The following is a 16,436-nucleotide window of genomic DNA, read 5'->3' as shown; positions in this document are numbered from 1 at the left end:
ATTCCATCAAAGATTAAATGTTGCTAGAAAGTAAACAATATATTCCACAAACAGGCCACAATATGCTATGATGGAAGTTGTTCCAATAAAGAAATTCCAGATTTCACTTGAATTGATCATTCTGTCAGAGTTTCCCTCAAAACACCGCTCTGCAGTGCTTGGCATGGCTGCCAGAGTGGGTATAAGGAGAGGTATATTATGTTCTTCCTACATTTTATCTAAGAGGAGATCATTATTTAGTCCAGAGAGGAGTAGTAGAGTTGGGGGAATCCATCATTCCAGGAATACAGGAAAAGGAAGTCTCACAGGGACAAATCACCCAAAATACGTCACACCACCACAGTGACCTCAGATCCTCTCTGAAGACAACCCCAGAGACTCCTCAGGAAAGGAGGTTATGTAAATAGCCTATATATTATGGACTGCATTTGTCCTCTCTCTCTCTCTCTCTCTCTCTGTGTGTCTGTGGTTAGCTCACATACTTAAAAATGTATTCTAGTACTGTAGTTAGCTAAACCGTATGCTGTATCTGGATTATAAGAGCCATGCTAACAGAATCACTGTGTGTTTTATGGATTTAATGCCAGTTATAATATCTGGATATGAAAATAAACAACGATAACACAGCTCTTTTACTACCAAGTGTTTGCCAAGTATAAATACACTGACATTAGACAGAGCTGGGATTCTGTATGTTCACTGTGTGTTGTTGAGTGTTGGTCGGGGTGTTTGTCTGTCCGTCTGTTTGTCCCACCCTGTCCTGACGTGTGTCTAACATGCTGCAACCTGAGCAAACTCGTGTTTATGCAGTTCCCACATGTTTGTGATTTGTGTGTTTGAGGAACTAGTGATTTGCATGGGCGAGCAGGACACACAGACTCAGCCCGGCCACAGGCAGCAGGGCCGTGTGGACGGACGCCGGGTGGCCTCTCAAGTGCTCACTCTCAAAGTCATACCAGCTCATTTGCATGGCCCTGATTTTGGTTTTCCAAGGTGGCTTTGTGAAACAAATGAGCCATAAGCCTGGTTGTCCTGCCCCTGTGAAGACTCTGATTATAGCAGGCAGCTATATCTGGAGAACCAGAGTGCAGCATCCATCCATCTGTCACCATGTCGTCTTTTGTCTCTCACATGTGGAGCCTGATTGTCCCTATGCTGGGTGTTGTCTCAGCATCTATCCTCCTCTTCCTCAGACAGCTGCAGGTACTGTAACAAAAACATGCTTTGGCTTTAGAGGATAGATTCTACTGAAGTTATAGTGGTTTCCTGCTACTGTATAAAGAGGTGTTACTCTCATTTATTAAACCATTACCATTACAATTATGTGTTCTATATGGTTCTTATCTCTGTCCTGATAAAACGTTATCATGGTTTGAAAGTTATGTTGAGTGGTCATTGGATGTAAAAGGAATTCAGTGACAAGTACCTCAAATTTGAATTGTAGTGCTTTTAGATATGAAGAAATGAGTTATGCCTGCAGTGCTTATATATTTAAATCCGCTATGCATTGTTGTGCATGTGCTCCTATTTATTCAGCATGGAAAATATTGAATGAATAAATGCATAACAATTCTCTGTCACAAACTTCCATTCATTCTTTTGACCACCCATCCTGACTTGATCTCCTCCCTCCCCATCCTCCCTCTTCCTTCCCTCCATCCCTCCATAGCAGTCACTCCAGTCAGTTCCTGTCTCACAGACTTTTCCTGCATCCTCTGTTTCCCATGTCTCCACCTCATCTCCATGGCTCCACTGCTTCCTCCAGACTCTGACTTGTTTTAATCCGTCTCTCCAGTCTGTGAGGGGACTGTCGGTCTACTTTCTCTCCCCGCTCCTCTCCCCCTTCCCCTGCACCCTTCATGTTGGCTCGGTGCTGTGGCCCAGTACCTGTCGGTCTGTGTTAATAAAACAATATATATATGTATACTGTATATGTATATTTATTAAGGTCCTTCCCAGTTTTCAGATTTCACATTTCAAGCCATTACACATTTCATAATTCACAATTTCAGACAATTTCAGACAATCTCATGGATATTTTTACACTGCTCAGAAGCAGTGCTTCTCAATCCTGGTCCCGGAGACCCAAAGGGTCACTAAACACTAATGTGTTTTTAATAACTCCCAACCATATCCCAAGCCACCGCGGCCTGGTTGGTTCTGTTTCCCATCAGCCACCTTGATACAGACCAGAACCCCCAGTGTCTGAGCTGAGCTGTGAGAAATGTAGATGAGTCACTCACTCTCCTTTCATCTGAACACACAGAAATATGACAGAGCACAGAGATACTTTCTCTTTAAACCGTTAACTCAAAGGGCGAATGGTTTCACAATTCTCCAACACTAATGATGGATTGGGTTTTTTAAGGGATATCTTTTGACCAGAACTAGGTGGAGCCGTTATATTGTAGTCGCTACTTACTGTAGCTACACTACTTTCTCACTATGGATGGAGTAGCACCAGGAAAGCAAGTGCTTATCTGATTATACGTCGGATGTGTGTATACATGTGCATGAAAAAGATGACGCTGCACTGGATAGCAGCCGTTTCACAGGCTCCTGACCAATTCTGCTATTTTGTGTTTTTTTTTTTTATGCTGATCTTTTTTTGTACATAATGTCTCCGCCATCATTTCCTATGACCGAAAACAGCTTCCAAACATCAGAACAGTGATCACCAACCTCAATTTGGATGGAGATTTCTACTTCAATGAGTTGCCAGCTCTGGATGTTCTGCTGACTCCGGACCAGGCCATAATCCCCGGGACTCAAAAGAGGATGCGACGGCGAAAGAGAGGCAAACGAGCTGGCATTCTGATAAGACTTCGTTGGCGAGAAAATAAACCGCCTCTACCCTTCGTTCTATTGACAAGCGTACAATCACTAGAGAACAAACTAGAAGAGCTCCGCTCAAGACTGTCCTATCAACGGGACCTGAAGAACTGTAATATTTTATGTTTCTCTGAGTTGTGGCTGAACAAGGACATGGATAATATACACTGAGTGTACAAAGCATTAAGAACTCTGCTCTTTCCATGACATAGACTGACCAGGTGAATCCCGGTGAAAGCTATGATCCCTTATTGATGTCACTTGTTATTTTTCGTAGCTGTCTATTTACCACCACAAACCGATGCTGGCACTAAGACCGCACTCAAGGAGCTGTATAGGGCCATAAGCAAACAAGAAAATTCACATCTGGAGGCATCGCTTCCCATGGCCGGTGATTTTAATGCAGGGAAACTGAAATCCACATTTTTACCAGCATGTCATCTGTGCAACTAGAGGCGACAAAACTCATCATTATCTTTACTCCACACACAGAAACACATACAGGGCTCTCCCTCGTCACCTTTCTGTGGAAAATCTGACCATAACTCTATCCTCCTGATTCCTGCCTACAAGCAAAATCTCAAACAGGAAGTACCAGTGTCGCGCTCCGATGAAACGGATGCTATGCTACCGGACTGTTTCGCTAGCACAGGCAAGAATATGTTCCAGGGTTCATCTGATAACATTGAGGAGTTTACAACATCCGTCACTGGTTTCATTAATAAGTATATTGACAACGTCACCCCAACAGTGGCAGCACATATCCCAACCAGAAGCCATGGATTACATTCAAGAAGCGGGACACTAATCCAGACTCTTATAAGAAATCCCGCTAATTCTACTATGCCGGCTCTGACGCTCATCGGATGTGGCATGGTTTGCAAACTATCGCAGATTGCAAAGGGAAATCTAGCCGCGAGCTGCCCAGTGATGCAAGCCTACCAGACAAGCTAAATGCCTTCTATGCTTGCTTCAAGGCAAGCAACACTGAACCATGCATGAGAGCACCAGCTGTTCCAGACGGCTGTGTGATCTCACTCTCTGTAGCTGATGTACATTCACAAGGCCACGGGGCCAGAAGGATTACCAGGACTTGTACTCAGAGTATGTGCTGTCCAGCTGGCAACATGTCTTCACTGACATTTTAAACCTCTCCCTGACTTGGTCTGTAATATCTACATGTTTCAAGCAGACCACCATAGTTCCTGTGCCCAAGAATGCCAAGGTAACCTGTCTAAAAGACTATCGCTCACATCTGTAGCCATGAAATGCTTTGAAAGGCTGGTCATGGCTCACATCAACACCATCATCCCAGACACCCTGGACCCACTCCAATTTGCATACCGCCCCACATGACGCAATCTCTATTGCACTCCACCCTGCCCTCTCCCTCCTGGACAAGAGGAACACCTATGTGATAATGCTGTTCATTGACTACAGCTTAGCGTTCAACACCATAGTGTCCTCCAAGCTCGTCACTAAACTCAGGACCCTGGGACTGAACACCCCCCTCTGCAACTGGATGCTGGACTTTCTGACGGGCAACCCCCAGGTGGTGAGGGTAGGCAACAACACATCCGCCACTCTGACCCTCAACATGGGGGCGGATCGAGAGCTTCATGTTCCTCTGTGTCCACCTCACAAAGGAATGGTCCACACTAGGGCTGACCCCATATACAGTGGGAAGAACAAGTATTTGATACACTACCGATTTTGCAGGTTTTCCTACTTACAAAGCATGTAGAGGTCTATAATTTTTTATCATAGGTACACTTCAACTGTGAGAGACGGAATCTAAAACAAAAATCCAGAAAATCACATTGTATGATTTTTAAGTAATTAATTTGCATTTTATTGTCCTTTTGTTCGATTAATTCCGTCGATATATATCCAAAATGTCCATTTATTTGGCGCGTTTGATCCAGAAAAACACCGGTTCCAACTTGTGAAACGTGACTACAAAATATCTCAAAAGTTACCTGTAAACTTTGCCAAAACATTTAAAACTACTTTTGTAATACAACTTTAAGTATTTTTTTACGTAAATAATCGATAAAATTGAAGACGGGATGATCTGTGTTCAATACAGGATTAAAACAAACTGTAGCTAGCTTTCTGGTCATGCGCCTCTAACTAACAGTACACCTCAAGTGACCCTCGTTCAAGATGGCCGTACTTATTCATTACACAAAGGAAAAAACCTCAACCAATTTCTAAAGACTGTTGACATCCAGTGGAAGCGGTAGGAACTGCAAGAAGGTCAATTAGAAATCTGTATTCCTACTGAAAACCCATTGAAAAGAGAGTGACCTTAAAAAAAAAATCTGAATGGTTTGTCCTCGGGGTTTCGCCTGCTAAATAAGTTCTGTTATACTCACAGACATGATTCAAACAGTTTTAGAAACTTCAGAAGGTTTCTATCCAAATCCACTAATAATATGCATATCTTATCTTCTGGGGATGAGTAGCTGGCAGTTGAATTTGGGTATGCTTTTCATCCAAACGTGAAAATGCTGCCCCCTATCCTAGAGAAGTTAAGGAGCGCGGTTTGGCGGGTCATGTTTGGAAGGACGCATAACTCGACCCTCGCCTCTCCAGAGCCCGTTGGGGAGTTGCAGTGATGAGACATTATTATAATGTCTATAATTATAATTATTATTATAAAAATGGTTTCTACAGCTGCACCATTGAGAGCATCTTTACTGGCTGCATCACCGCTTGGTATGGCAACTGCTTGGCATTCGACTGGAAGGCGCTACAGAGGGTAGTGCGTATGGCCCAGTACATCACAGGGGCCGAGCTCCCTGCCATCCAGGACCTCTATACCAGGCGGTGTCAGAGGAAGTCCCTTAAAATTGTCAAAGAATCCAGCCACCGAAGTCATAGACTATCTGCATTGACCCTTTTTTGCACAAATTATTTTTGATTCATCACATACGCTGCTACTGCTTATTATCTATTCTGTTTCCTAGTCACTTACCTATATGTACAAATCTACCTCAATTACCTCATACCCCTGCACATCGACTCAGTACTGGTGCCCCGTGCATATAGCCAAGTCATTGTGTATTTATTCCTTGTGTTATTATTTTTCTATTATTTTTCTCTCTGCATTGTTGGGAAGGGCCCGTAAGTAAGCATTTCACTGTTAGTCTACACCTGTTGTTTACGAAGCATGTGACAAATAAAACGTGATTTAGATTTTACTGCATTTATGAGTGTACTGTATATCTGGTGTGTGTCCTCTGTGGAAATGGGTGTGATGTTATTACTACATAATAATACTTGCACTGCTTACTTTTTTTTAGACAGAGTAACGTCAGGAAAGCATTAAAGCATGTGGTCATCTAATTGTGTCGTTGATGTATGTATTCTTGTAGGCTGTTGGCGTGTGATTGGGCTGTATCTCTAATGTTTGTCATGTGAGGGTGTGATTGTGTTGCTTTTATGATCGTGGGTAGTTGAGAAACACGTAAACAGGCCTAAGGGGAAAGCTCACACTCAGGCCTGTCCCTGGTGCTGCTGTTATCTGATGGTCTGGCCCTGCCTCTTCCTGAGCGCCACTGCTACGCAGCTGACCCCTGGTTCAGTCAGTTTCCACCACGTGAAACATTGTGTGTGTGTGTGTGTGTGTGTGTGTGTGTGTGTGTGTGTGTGTGTGTGTGTGTGAGTGTGTGAGTGTGTGAGTGTGTGAGTGTGTGAGTGTGTGAGTGAGTGAGTGAGTGCAGCATTTGTGTGTGAACCAACCCCTAGCCTCCCAGATATTCTCTTACATCTACTGTGAAGAGCAGTATGAGTGGATCTCCCCACCATTGGAGCACTGCTCAAGTGTGAAAAAAAAACTCCAGTGCCTTTTACAAACTTCTTAATGTAACTTAATCTACTTAATGAAAACAGATATTTCCATCTGGGTGCACGTGCACTGTTCAAAGATAGTCATATACCTTGTCATCACATCTAGATATAGATTGTTCCATGGATGGGAAGTTGCTTTGTCATTGTTTTTTCAAAGTCAGACGAGAGAATATAAACATGGCAAGTATAGCCAGTCATCTGAGAGAAAATAAACCAAATATCTCTTAATTATGTGGAGTAAGATTTCCCAGCAATTATTCAAGTGCTGAAGTGCGTTTTAATGGTCTTAACTCTTAAGAGCTGCTCTTAAACATCTCACTGTGTTTGCCAGAACGGCTGTTGTTTGTGCGTTCGTCCTTGCTTTTGTATGTGTTTGAGTCCCTGAGTTCAAAGTGCACCCTGTCTCAGTGTGGGAGAGCACCCTGAATGGTGTGTGTGTGTTAGCTCACAGTGTGTCTTGGAGAGCACTCTGCTGGCTCTGGTGCTTGGGGGGTAAAGGCTTCCCTGGCCTTGGGCCGAGAGAGACCAGAGTGCTGTTGTCGGTTGGTGGCTAAGGGAAACCCCACATCCATCCGAGGTGGAGATCAGCTAGCGGAGTGAAGAATGCACTGGCCATGCCAAAACTGAAAATTAAAGAGAGCTCTCTCAGGGACGTCCAGTGAGGGGGGAATAACATAATGTTACCCATCGGCAGAGCACAGCAACTAGGCTGGAACTCATCCTGAAAAACACACTCTGCCGTTAACTGTTATACGTGGGGCTCATAATGCCTTGGCGCCGACCCTTTGCACTTAGTTAGATTGAGACCATCCTAATGATTTGGCAACAGCAGCAGCAGACTCCTTAAACCTCTTCTCTGTACATTTTTAAACATGTTATGACCTTAGATTCCTTTGTGAACAAAGCATGCGACACACAAGGTTGTCTTTTACCAACACCAGATAGCATACTGCAACATTTTCTCTCATCTTCATGGCAAAATGTGAAGAATAGCAGATGAGCTATAAAACAGCACAACGTGTTGAATTGCAGGAAGTTAGCTTTAAAACTGCAAAATGTTCTCACAGTCTCATGACAAAATGTATAAAATAGCATTACAAATCTGCAATTTTTTCTCTCTGCCCATGGCAAAATGTGTTGGAATGTGGGAAGTTAGCGGTTTCCCCCCCAAAAATCTATTTTCCCCCCAAAATGTTTTTGTTGTTGTTGGTTTTCGGGTGGGGGGCCCCGTGGTGGTAGGTGTTCCCCAGAACACAGCAAGGACAAGGTAACAGGAAGATGGCTTTTAATGCCACATGGTACAAAGACTATTCATGGCTGGAATATTCAGAAAGCCAGGACTCACCAATTGTTTTGTATGCAGACACTTTTCACTACCCAATGTCCCTCCATCTGCCTTCAAATTATCCTAGAATCGTCCCTGATTTCAGTGTGCTGCTAAGCCTCACCCAAGGCAGCACTTGCCATGCAGTCAGATGTGTATGTCAGTCACCTTTAGAGCACAGCCTGGAACCAGTTACATATACCCTCAAGCTTCAGTAGCAGTAAGTGAAATATTACTCCTGGACTAATTTACAGTTTCAATGGAGACTCCCTGACTCTCTCTCTCTCTCTCTCTCTAACAGGCATTTATTCAGTCCTCAGTTCAGCTCAGACCACACTGAACCCTGAGGTGTCCCAATGCCATAATGACCATAAAATGTACATAGGATATCATATACTAAGTTGATCATATAGTTGAAGTCAGAAGTTTACATACACTTAGGTTGTAGTCATTAAAACTCGTTTTTCAACCACTCCACAAATTTCTTGTTAACAAACTATAGTTTTGGCAAGTCAGTTAGGACATCTACTTTGTGCATGACACAAGTCATTTTTCCAACAATTGTTTACAGACCGATTATTTCACTTATAATTGTCACGTTCTGACCTTAGTTCCTTTGTTTTGTCTTTTGTTTTAGTATGGTCAGGGCGTGAGTTGGGTGGGTTGTCTATGTTAGTTTTTCTATGATTTTCTATTTCTGTGTTTGGCCTGATATGGTTCTCAATCAGAGGCAGCTGTCAATCGTTGTCCCTGATTGGGAACCATATTTAGGTAGCCTGTTTTCTGTTGGGTTTTGTGGGTGGTTATTTTCAGTCTTTGTGTGTCTGCACCAGACAGAACTGTTTTGGTTGTTTCTTTGTTGTTTTGTTATTCAGTGTTCAGTTTTGTTTATTATTAAATATCATGAACACTTACCACGCTGCACCTTGGTCCTCACCTTCTTCCACTGACGACAGCCGTTACAATAATTCACTGTATCACAATTCCAGTGGGTCAGAAGTTTACATACACTAAGTTGACTGTGCCTTTAAACAGCTTGGAACATTTCTGAAAATTATGTCATGGCTTTAGAAGCTTCTGATAGGCTAATTGACATTATTTGAGTCAATTGGAGGTGTACCTGTGGATGTATTTCAAGGCCTACCTTGAAACTCAGTGCCTCTTTGCTTGACATCATGGGAAAATCAAAAGAAATCAGCCAAGACCCCAGAATTTTTTTTGTAGACCTCCACAAGTCTGGTTCGTCCTTGGGAGCAATTTCCAAACGCCTGAAGGTACCACGTTAATCTGTACAAACAATAGTACGCAAGTATAAACACCAAGGGACCACACAGCCGTCATACCGCTCAGGAAGGAGACGCGTTCTGTCTCCTAGAGATGAACATACTTTGGTGCGAAAAGTGCAAATCAATCCCAGAACAACAGCAAAGGACCTTGTGAAGATGCTGGAGGAAACAGGTACAACAGTATCTACAGTAAAACGAGTCCCATGTCGACATAACCTGAAAGGCCACTCAGCAAGGAAGAAGCCACTTCTCCAAAACCGCCATAAAAAAGCCAGACTATGGTTTGCAACTGCACATGGGGACAAAGAGGAAAAAGGGGGAGGCTTGCAAGCCGAAGAACACCATCCCAACCGTGAAGCACGGGGGTGGCAGCCTCATGTTGTGGGGGTGATTTGCTGCAGGAGGGACTGGTGCACTTCACAAAATAGATGGCATCATGAGGGAGGAAAGTTATGTGGATATATTGAAGCAACATCTCAAGACATCAGTCAGGAAGTTAAAGCTTGGTCGCAAATGGGTCTTCCAAATGGATAATGACCCCAAGCATACTTCCAAAGTTGTGTCAAAATAGGTTAAGGACAACAAAGTCATGGTATTGGAGTGGCCATCACAAAGCCCTGTGCGAGCAAGGAGGCTCGCGTGTGCGAGCAAGGAGGCCTACAAACCTGACTCAGTTACACCAGCTCTGTCAGGAGGAAAGGGCCAAAATTCACCCAACTTATTGTGGGATGGTTGTGGAAGGCTACCCAAAACGTTTGACCCAAGTTAAACAATTTAAAGGCAATGCTACCAAATACTAATTGAGTGTATGTAAACTTCTGACCCACTGGGAATGTGATGAAATAAATAAATGCTGAAATTAATCATTCTCTCTCTATTTCACATTCTTAGAATAAAGTGATCTAACTGACCTAAGACAGGGAATTTTTACTAGGATTAAATGTCAGGAATTGTGAAAAACAGAGTTTAAATGTATTTGACTAAGGTGTACGTAAACCTACGACTTCAACTGTACATTGACAATCAAGTTTTGTGGTTTTCATAGTTTACAGGTGGGGGTCTGAGATAAAATATACCTTCCAGTATATTTAGAGTCGTGATATTCAGTCTAACAAACAGCTGTCATTTAAGACAATAGTTAAAAGGTGGTTTTTTAGATATTTAACTTATTAAAGAGATATTCAATATTAAAGAAATATTATTAATGTCAAACTCTAGAATTGCAGGAACTTTTTAATGTAAATATTCATGTGCATCATTATAATAAAACTCAGTATTCATCTTTTGTGTCTTGATTTAAATAAATATGCATGAGTGCATCATTATAATACAACTCAGTATTTTGTGTCTTAATATTTGCCTTGAAATAACTTCATTAATGATGTTGACGACTTATCCTTCCACTTATACTGTGTTTTTAAAATACCCCTCCATATACCCCTCAAGAGAGGCATCATAAGTCATGTCAAACTGTGTAGAATTGCAGGAAATGTGTTTTAAAATGTCAAAACAAATTCTGGGGAATCCCCGGACACCCCTTCTACTGTTTGCCCTTCTCCCCTCCCAATATCAACACCACAATTTCGCCCTTGGTTTCTATTATTCCTGTGGTCTGTAATAATTCTGTGGTGTATGCTAATATTAGTTAAGATGTGCGCCTGACTGTGACCATCTCTTGAGAGAAAAATCTCTGTTTTAACCATGAACTGCAAAAATAATACATTCAACTACATTAGTGATTGACAGGAAAAGGAGTCAAATGTTAAAGTGTGGTGGGTTGGATTCTGAATGGATAATAAATTAACACTGACATCCATGCACAACAGAGCACTGTTCTGTTTTTTTCTCTTGTAATACTACAGTGTTTGCTATGAAAACAGACTGAGTACTGTGCAAGGAACACAACACAGTGTAGGTTTACTCAAGGCATCCTCTGTTTGCCATCCATACAGCACAAGTCATGGAAGAAGATCAAGAACATGGTCCACTGGTCTCCATTCGTCATGTCCTTCAAGAAGAAGTACCCTTGGATCCAGCTGGCGGGTCATGCAGGTAAGCCTTGACAACGCTGCTTCCGGAATGTGGGGATTCTGGGATAAGGCTATGGAAGGAATGTGTGTTCTATGTTCCGCTCTCCTTCTCCCGGCTGGATTGGATACGCTACAGTGACCATTGTGTTTGGAATTCAAATATAGTCTAATGCTAAGCATCAGGATATACTTGTACATCATATTTTCAAAGGCTCAGTACTACAATTATGGCATAGCTAAGAGTTTCATAATATTAGTATTTACTTTAACTAGGCTACCTGTAATTGAATATTTCACTCAGAATCAGATAAGACCTTTTCTTTAGCAACAGGACCAAACAATGTAAACCAGGCCTACAACCTCTACTGTAGTTTGTCTAAATGTTTTTATTGCATGTGATGGTTCCTCTCAGGCAGTTTCAAGGCGGGGGCTAACGGGCGGATCCTGAAGAAGCACTGTGACTGTGAGCAGCGCTGCCTGGACTGGCTGATGAATGACGTGCTGCGGCCCTATGTACCGGCCTACCACGGAGACGTGGAGAAGGACGGGGAGAAGTACAACCAGATGGACGACCTGCTCTCTGAGTTCGACCTGCCCTGCGTCATGGACTGCAAGATGGGCGTCAGGTGAGTGTCAGACACTGGAACGACACACTTTCATAGGCAGGTGCATCTCTGCGTTGAAGTTGCAATTAGGCACAGATCGAATCTCAGTTTAGCCTGTGGATATCCTAAACTAAAGTTTTAGGGGGTTAAATCAAAATCAGACTGTTTTACTAGCAACCTAAACGGCATGGTTAACTCTCAGATCTCTTTGTTCCGGTTTGACAGGTTAGGGTAAGGTCCAATATTTAGTCAGGCACCCTCCCCTACAGTGAAGAGATCGTCCTGTAGCTAGCAGACAGCCAGCTGGCCCCGCTTTCACACCATGACTTAAATCAGCCTGTGGGGAAAGTGTTGTGAATCCAATTCCATTCCTTTGGATTAATTATTTGGCTGCTGAACTCCACATATGTGTTACAGTTGTCAAACTCTCCCTTGTTCAGTTTACATCAGATGTATACCATATATGGGTTATAATTGTTCTCTCCTTAGCCACTTTGTAATGTCATTAGTGACCAGTGAAGTATTGGAGTGTCTTCCGAGCCACTTTAAACTGTATGCTAACAGGTCAGGCCTGTTTTGATACAGTATCCTATATTGTTGAAATGAATAGCCGTGTTGCTTTCTCCCTCTCCTCTCTTTTCCACTCTAGCACAGCTTTGTTTGCTCATTTGAACATTTTCTGGAAGGGCACTGCACTGCAGAGATGGACAGAGTTAGAGATAACCAGATGGCCAGGATATTAGCAAATGATAAACCGGCCTGTCCAAACACAACAATGTGGTGCAGCTCTAACAGGCTAAAGCCTGGCCTGTTATTGAGGTAGCTGGCTGCTGCAACACGAATCAGAATTTTAATCTGCAAAGGAAAGGTTGAGAAAACAGAGGCCCTGAGGAACTGAGGAAAAGGGAACCCCTCCTGTCTTCTAAAGTATATTATGTGAAATAAAACAGTTGCTCTTCTTCATTCACATGGTGGCTCCTGGGATATGATCACTCACTATAGCCATGACAATACTATAACAACTTTGTCAAACAAGAATTACCGGTATAGTATTTGACAATGTTTGTATTCTAAGATGTAGAGTACAAATATCCTTTATATTGTCCCATAAAAGGACATTTATTCTGTTGCTGGACTGGTAACACCATAAAACCATAAAATCCCATTCAACAAGTCAGTACCAAACAGATAGGAATGAGTGAGTAATCTCTTTTGCTTCTCTGTCCACCAAAGGACATACCTGGAGGAGGAGCTGACCAAGGCCCGTAAAAAGCCCAGTCTAAGGAAGGACATGTACCAGAAGATGGTGGAGGTTGACCCCCTGGCGCCCACACCAGAGGAGCAGGAGCAGCAGGCGGTCACCAAGCCCCGCTACATGCAGTGGAGAGAGACCATCAGCTCCACCGCTACACTAGGCTTCCGCATCGAGGGCATCAAGGTGAGGACAGCTGAACTGCTGTGTGAATGGACACTACTATGCATCATGATTTACAGTAGAGTGATGCATTGTAACATTTACATTTCAGTCATTTAGCAGACGCTCTTATCCAAAGCAACTTATAGGAGCAATTAGGGTTAAGTGCCTTGGTCAAGGGCATATCGACAGATTTTCACCTTGTCACTCGGGTATTCAAACCAGCGACCTTTCAGTTACCTGCCCCATGCTCTTAACCACTAGGCTACCTGCCATCATACTCTCTAAAACTCACTTAATAGTTAATTGTTGAGAAAATTAAACACTATTGGGAAGATGACAAAATCCTACATATGCCAGTCTGTACATTCGGTAGCTACTAGTCAAAATTATAAACGGTGAAAAAAACCCAAAGATTTCAAAATCTATCCATAAGGAAAAAAGTTATAATGGGAAATCAAGAGTGTAATTCTGCTTGTAAGGGCTGACCATGATGGTCCTGCTTGGTTTGCGTACAGACATAGCCTGCAGTCGCCCCTTAATAGCATTCCTCATACTGAGGGTTGCCAGGGCCAACAGGAGGGGATCCCTTCTCTTTAGTCTCAGTGTGTATAGGCTGTGTTGAGTGTGTTTGTCACACATAGGGCCTGCTTGTGACACTTCTATTGACAGTAACATCAGTTGCTGAAGCATCCCATTCACTCCCACATCAGTCTCCTCCAAGCTGCCATTAATAGATTCAGTGCAGCAGACAGACAGACAGATGGTCTGATTGTGTGATTCTGCCTCAGTAAAGCTAAGCATACTAATAATCTTATTTGTAAAAAGCTGGGAGCAACAACAACAAAAAAGAGCATATCTGCAGCATATCCTTCCTAGGCAATTAGATTACACGAGGGGAGTCTAATTCCTCCTAAAGCCAAGAGGGAGACATCCTGGCCATGTTTGGGCCGTAACACTGTCTTCCAGAATCTGTCTCCTCTAATGAGGGCCTGTGGTTTGACTCTGGAGGGCTACAGACAGATGTGCTGGATGAATAGTTCAGACTGGACCGGCAGCGTAGAGAGCAGCGGCAGCGGCAGGGCTGTCCGGAGTTCTCCACTCCAACCATGTCCATAGATGGCCGCGGCCCGCGGGGCTCCTCTGGCTCTCTCTGTTGTCATGACATCAGGGGTTGCCCTCGGAGACTGTGTGTGGAATCAAAAGGCTCTCTGAGTTTTTTGAGTGCACACAGCTGCTATTGTGTCTGTTGGGTCCCAGCTCAATGCCCATATTATTGTCTGCTTGCATATTTACGTTTGACAGACGCTCTTATCCACAGTTACAGTTAGTGCATTCATCTTAAGATATTTATCTTATGCTAGTTGAGACAACCACCTACATTATTTATATATATGTATATATATATACAAAAGTATGTGGACACCCCCTCAAATTAGTGGATTCGGCTATTTCAGCCACACCTGTTGCTGACACGTGTATAAAATAGAGCACACAGCCATGCAATCTCCATTGACAAACATTGGCAGTAGAATGGCCCGTACTGAAGAGCTCAGTGACTTTCAACGTGGCACCGTCATAGGACCTTTCCAACAAGTCAGTGTGTCAAATTTCTGCCCTGTTAGAGCTGCCCCGGTCAACTGTAAGTGCTGTTATTGTGAAGTGGAAACGTCTAGGAGCAACAAAGTCTCAGCCACAAAGTGGTAGGCCACACAAGCTCACAGAATGAGACCGCCGAGTGTTGAAGCGTGTAGCACGTAAAAATCTTCTGTCCTCTGTTGCAACACTCACTACCAAGTTCCAAACTGGCTGTGGAAGTAACGTCAGCACAATAACTGTTCGTCGGGAGCTTAATGAAATGGGTTTCCATAGTGGAGCAGCCGCACACTAAGATGACCTTGCGCAATGCCAAGCGTCAGCTGGAGTGGTGTAAAGCTCGCCGCCATGGGACTCTGAAGCAGTGGAAACGCGTTTTTCTGGAGTGATGAATCACGCTTCACCATCTGGCAGTCCAACGGACAAATCTGGGTTTGGTAGATGCCAGGAGAACACTACCTGCCCGAATGCATAGTGCTAACTGTAAAGTTTGGTGGAGGAGGAATAATGGTCTGGGGCTGTTTTTCATGGTTCGGGCTAGGCCCCATAGTTCCAGTGAAAGGAAATCTTAACGCTACAGCATACAATGACATTCTAGACGATTCTGTGCTTCCAACTTTGTGGCAACAGTTTGGGGAAGGCTCTTTCCTGTTTCAGCATGACAATGCCCCCATGCACAACGCGAGGTCCATACAGAAATGGTTTGTCGAGATCGGTGTGGAAGAACTTGACTGCCCTGCATAGAGCCCAGACCTCAACGCCATCGAACACCTTTGAGATGAATTGGAACGCCGACTGCGAGCCAGGCCTAATCGCCCAACATCAGTGCCGACCTCACTAATGCTCTTGTGGCTGAATGAAAGTCCCTACAGCAATGTTCCAACATCTAGTGGAAAGCCTTCCCAGAAGAGTGGAGGCTGTCATAGCAGTAAAGGGGGACAAACTTCATATTAGTGCCCATGATTTTGGAATGAGATGTTTGACAAGCAGGTGTCCACATGCTTTTGGTCATGTAGTGTATCTACTGAGACAGTAAAGCACAGCGTTGTGGTAGTGTTTGAATATGTGCACATTAAGTATGTGCAGACATGTCCTGCTGTCTAAGCAATATGATGCAAAACATTGGGCCACTTTCCTGTTTTGTTCACCTCTTTCAGCAGGGTTTTCCTGCGTAGAGAAATACCTACAGTATGTAGAATGGTATAGTAAGTTCCACGGTATGGGTCTGACTTTTGAAGTTATTTTGCCTCCCCTCAGACATAATGTAATGTATCCTCAGCTCTTTCTTTCCCTTCCTCTTTGCAGAAGGAAGACGGGACGGTAAACAGAGACTTTAAAAAGACCAGGAGCAGGGAGCAAGTGACAGAGGCATTCACTGACTTTGTCAAAGGAAACCAGAACATCCTGGTGAGTGTGTGTGCATGTGTGTGTGAGTCTCTCAGTGTGTGCGTGTGTGAGTGAGTGTGTGTGCGTGTGTGCCTCCATCTATGTGTT

General features: G+C 43.5%; 1 protein-coding gene across 1 annotated transcript in view; it reads left to right on the top strand.

The window, feature by feature from the left end:
- Positions 1 to 16,436, top strand: part of LOC120019750 (inositol-trisphosphate 3-kinase B-like) — a 40,045-nt gene that overhangs the window by 17,312 nt on the left and 6,297 nt on the right. The window contains exons 3-6 of the mRNA XM_038963178.1: positions 11,250 to 11,349; positions 11,740 to 11,953; positions 13,166 to 13,370; positions 16,248 to 16,349. Of these exons, the coding sequence (XP_038819106.1) occupies positions 11,250 to 11,349; positions 11,740 to 11,953; positions 13,166 to 13,370; positions 16,248 to 16,349 (621 nt within the window). The remainder of the gene's footprint in view (positions 1 to 11,249; positions 11,350 to 11,739; positions 11,954 to 13,165; positions 13,371 to 16,247; positions 16,350 to 16,436) is intronic.

This window comes from Salvelinus namaycush, chromosome 24, assembly GCF_016432855.1.
Source record: "Salvelinus namaycush isolate Seneca chromosome 24, SaNama_1.0, whole genome shotgun sequence".
In the NCBI taxonomy this organism is placed as follows: Eukaryota; Metazoa; Chordata; class Actinopteri; order Salmoniformes; family Salmonidae; genus Salvelinus; species Salvelinus namaycush.
This window is presented reverse-complemented; position numbering and strand designations above follow the sequence as displayed.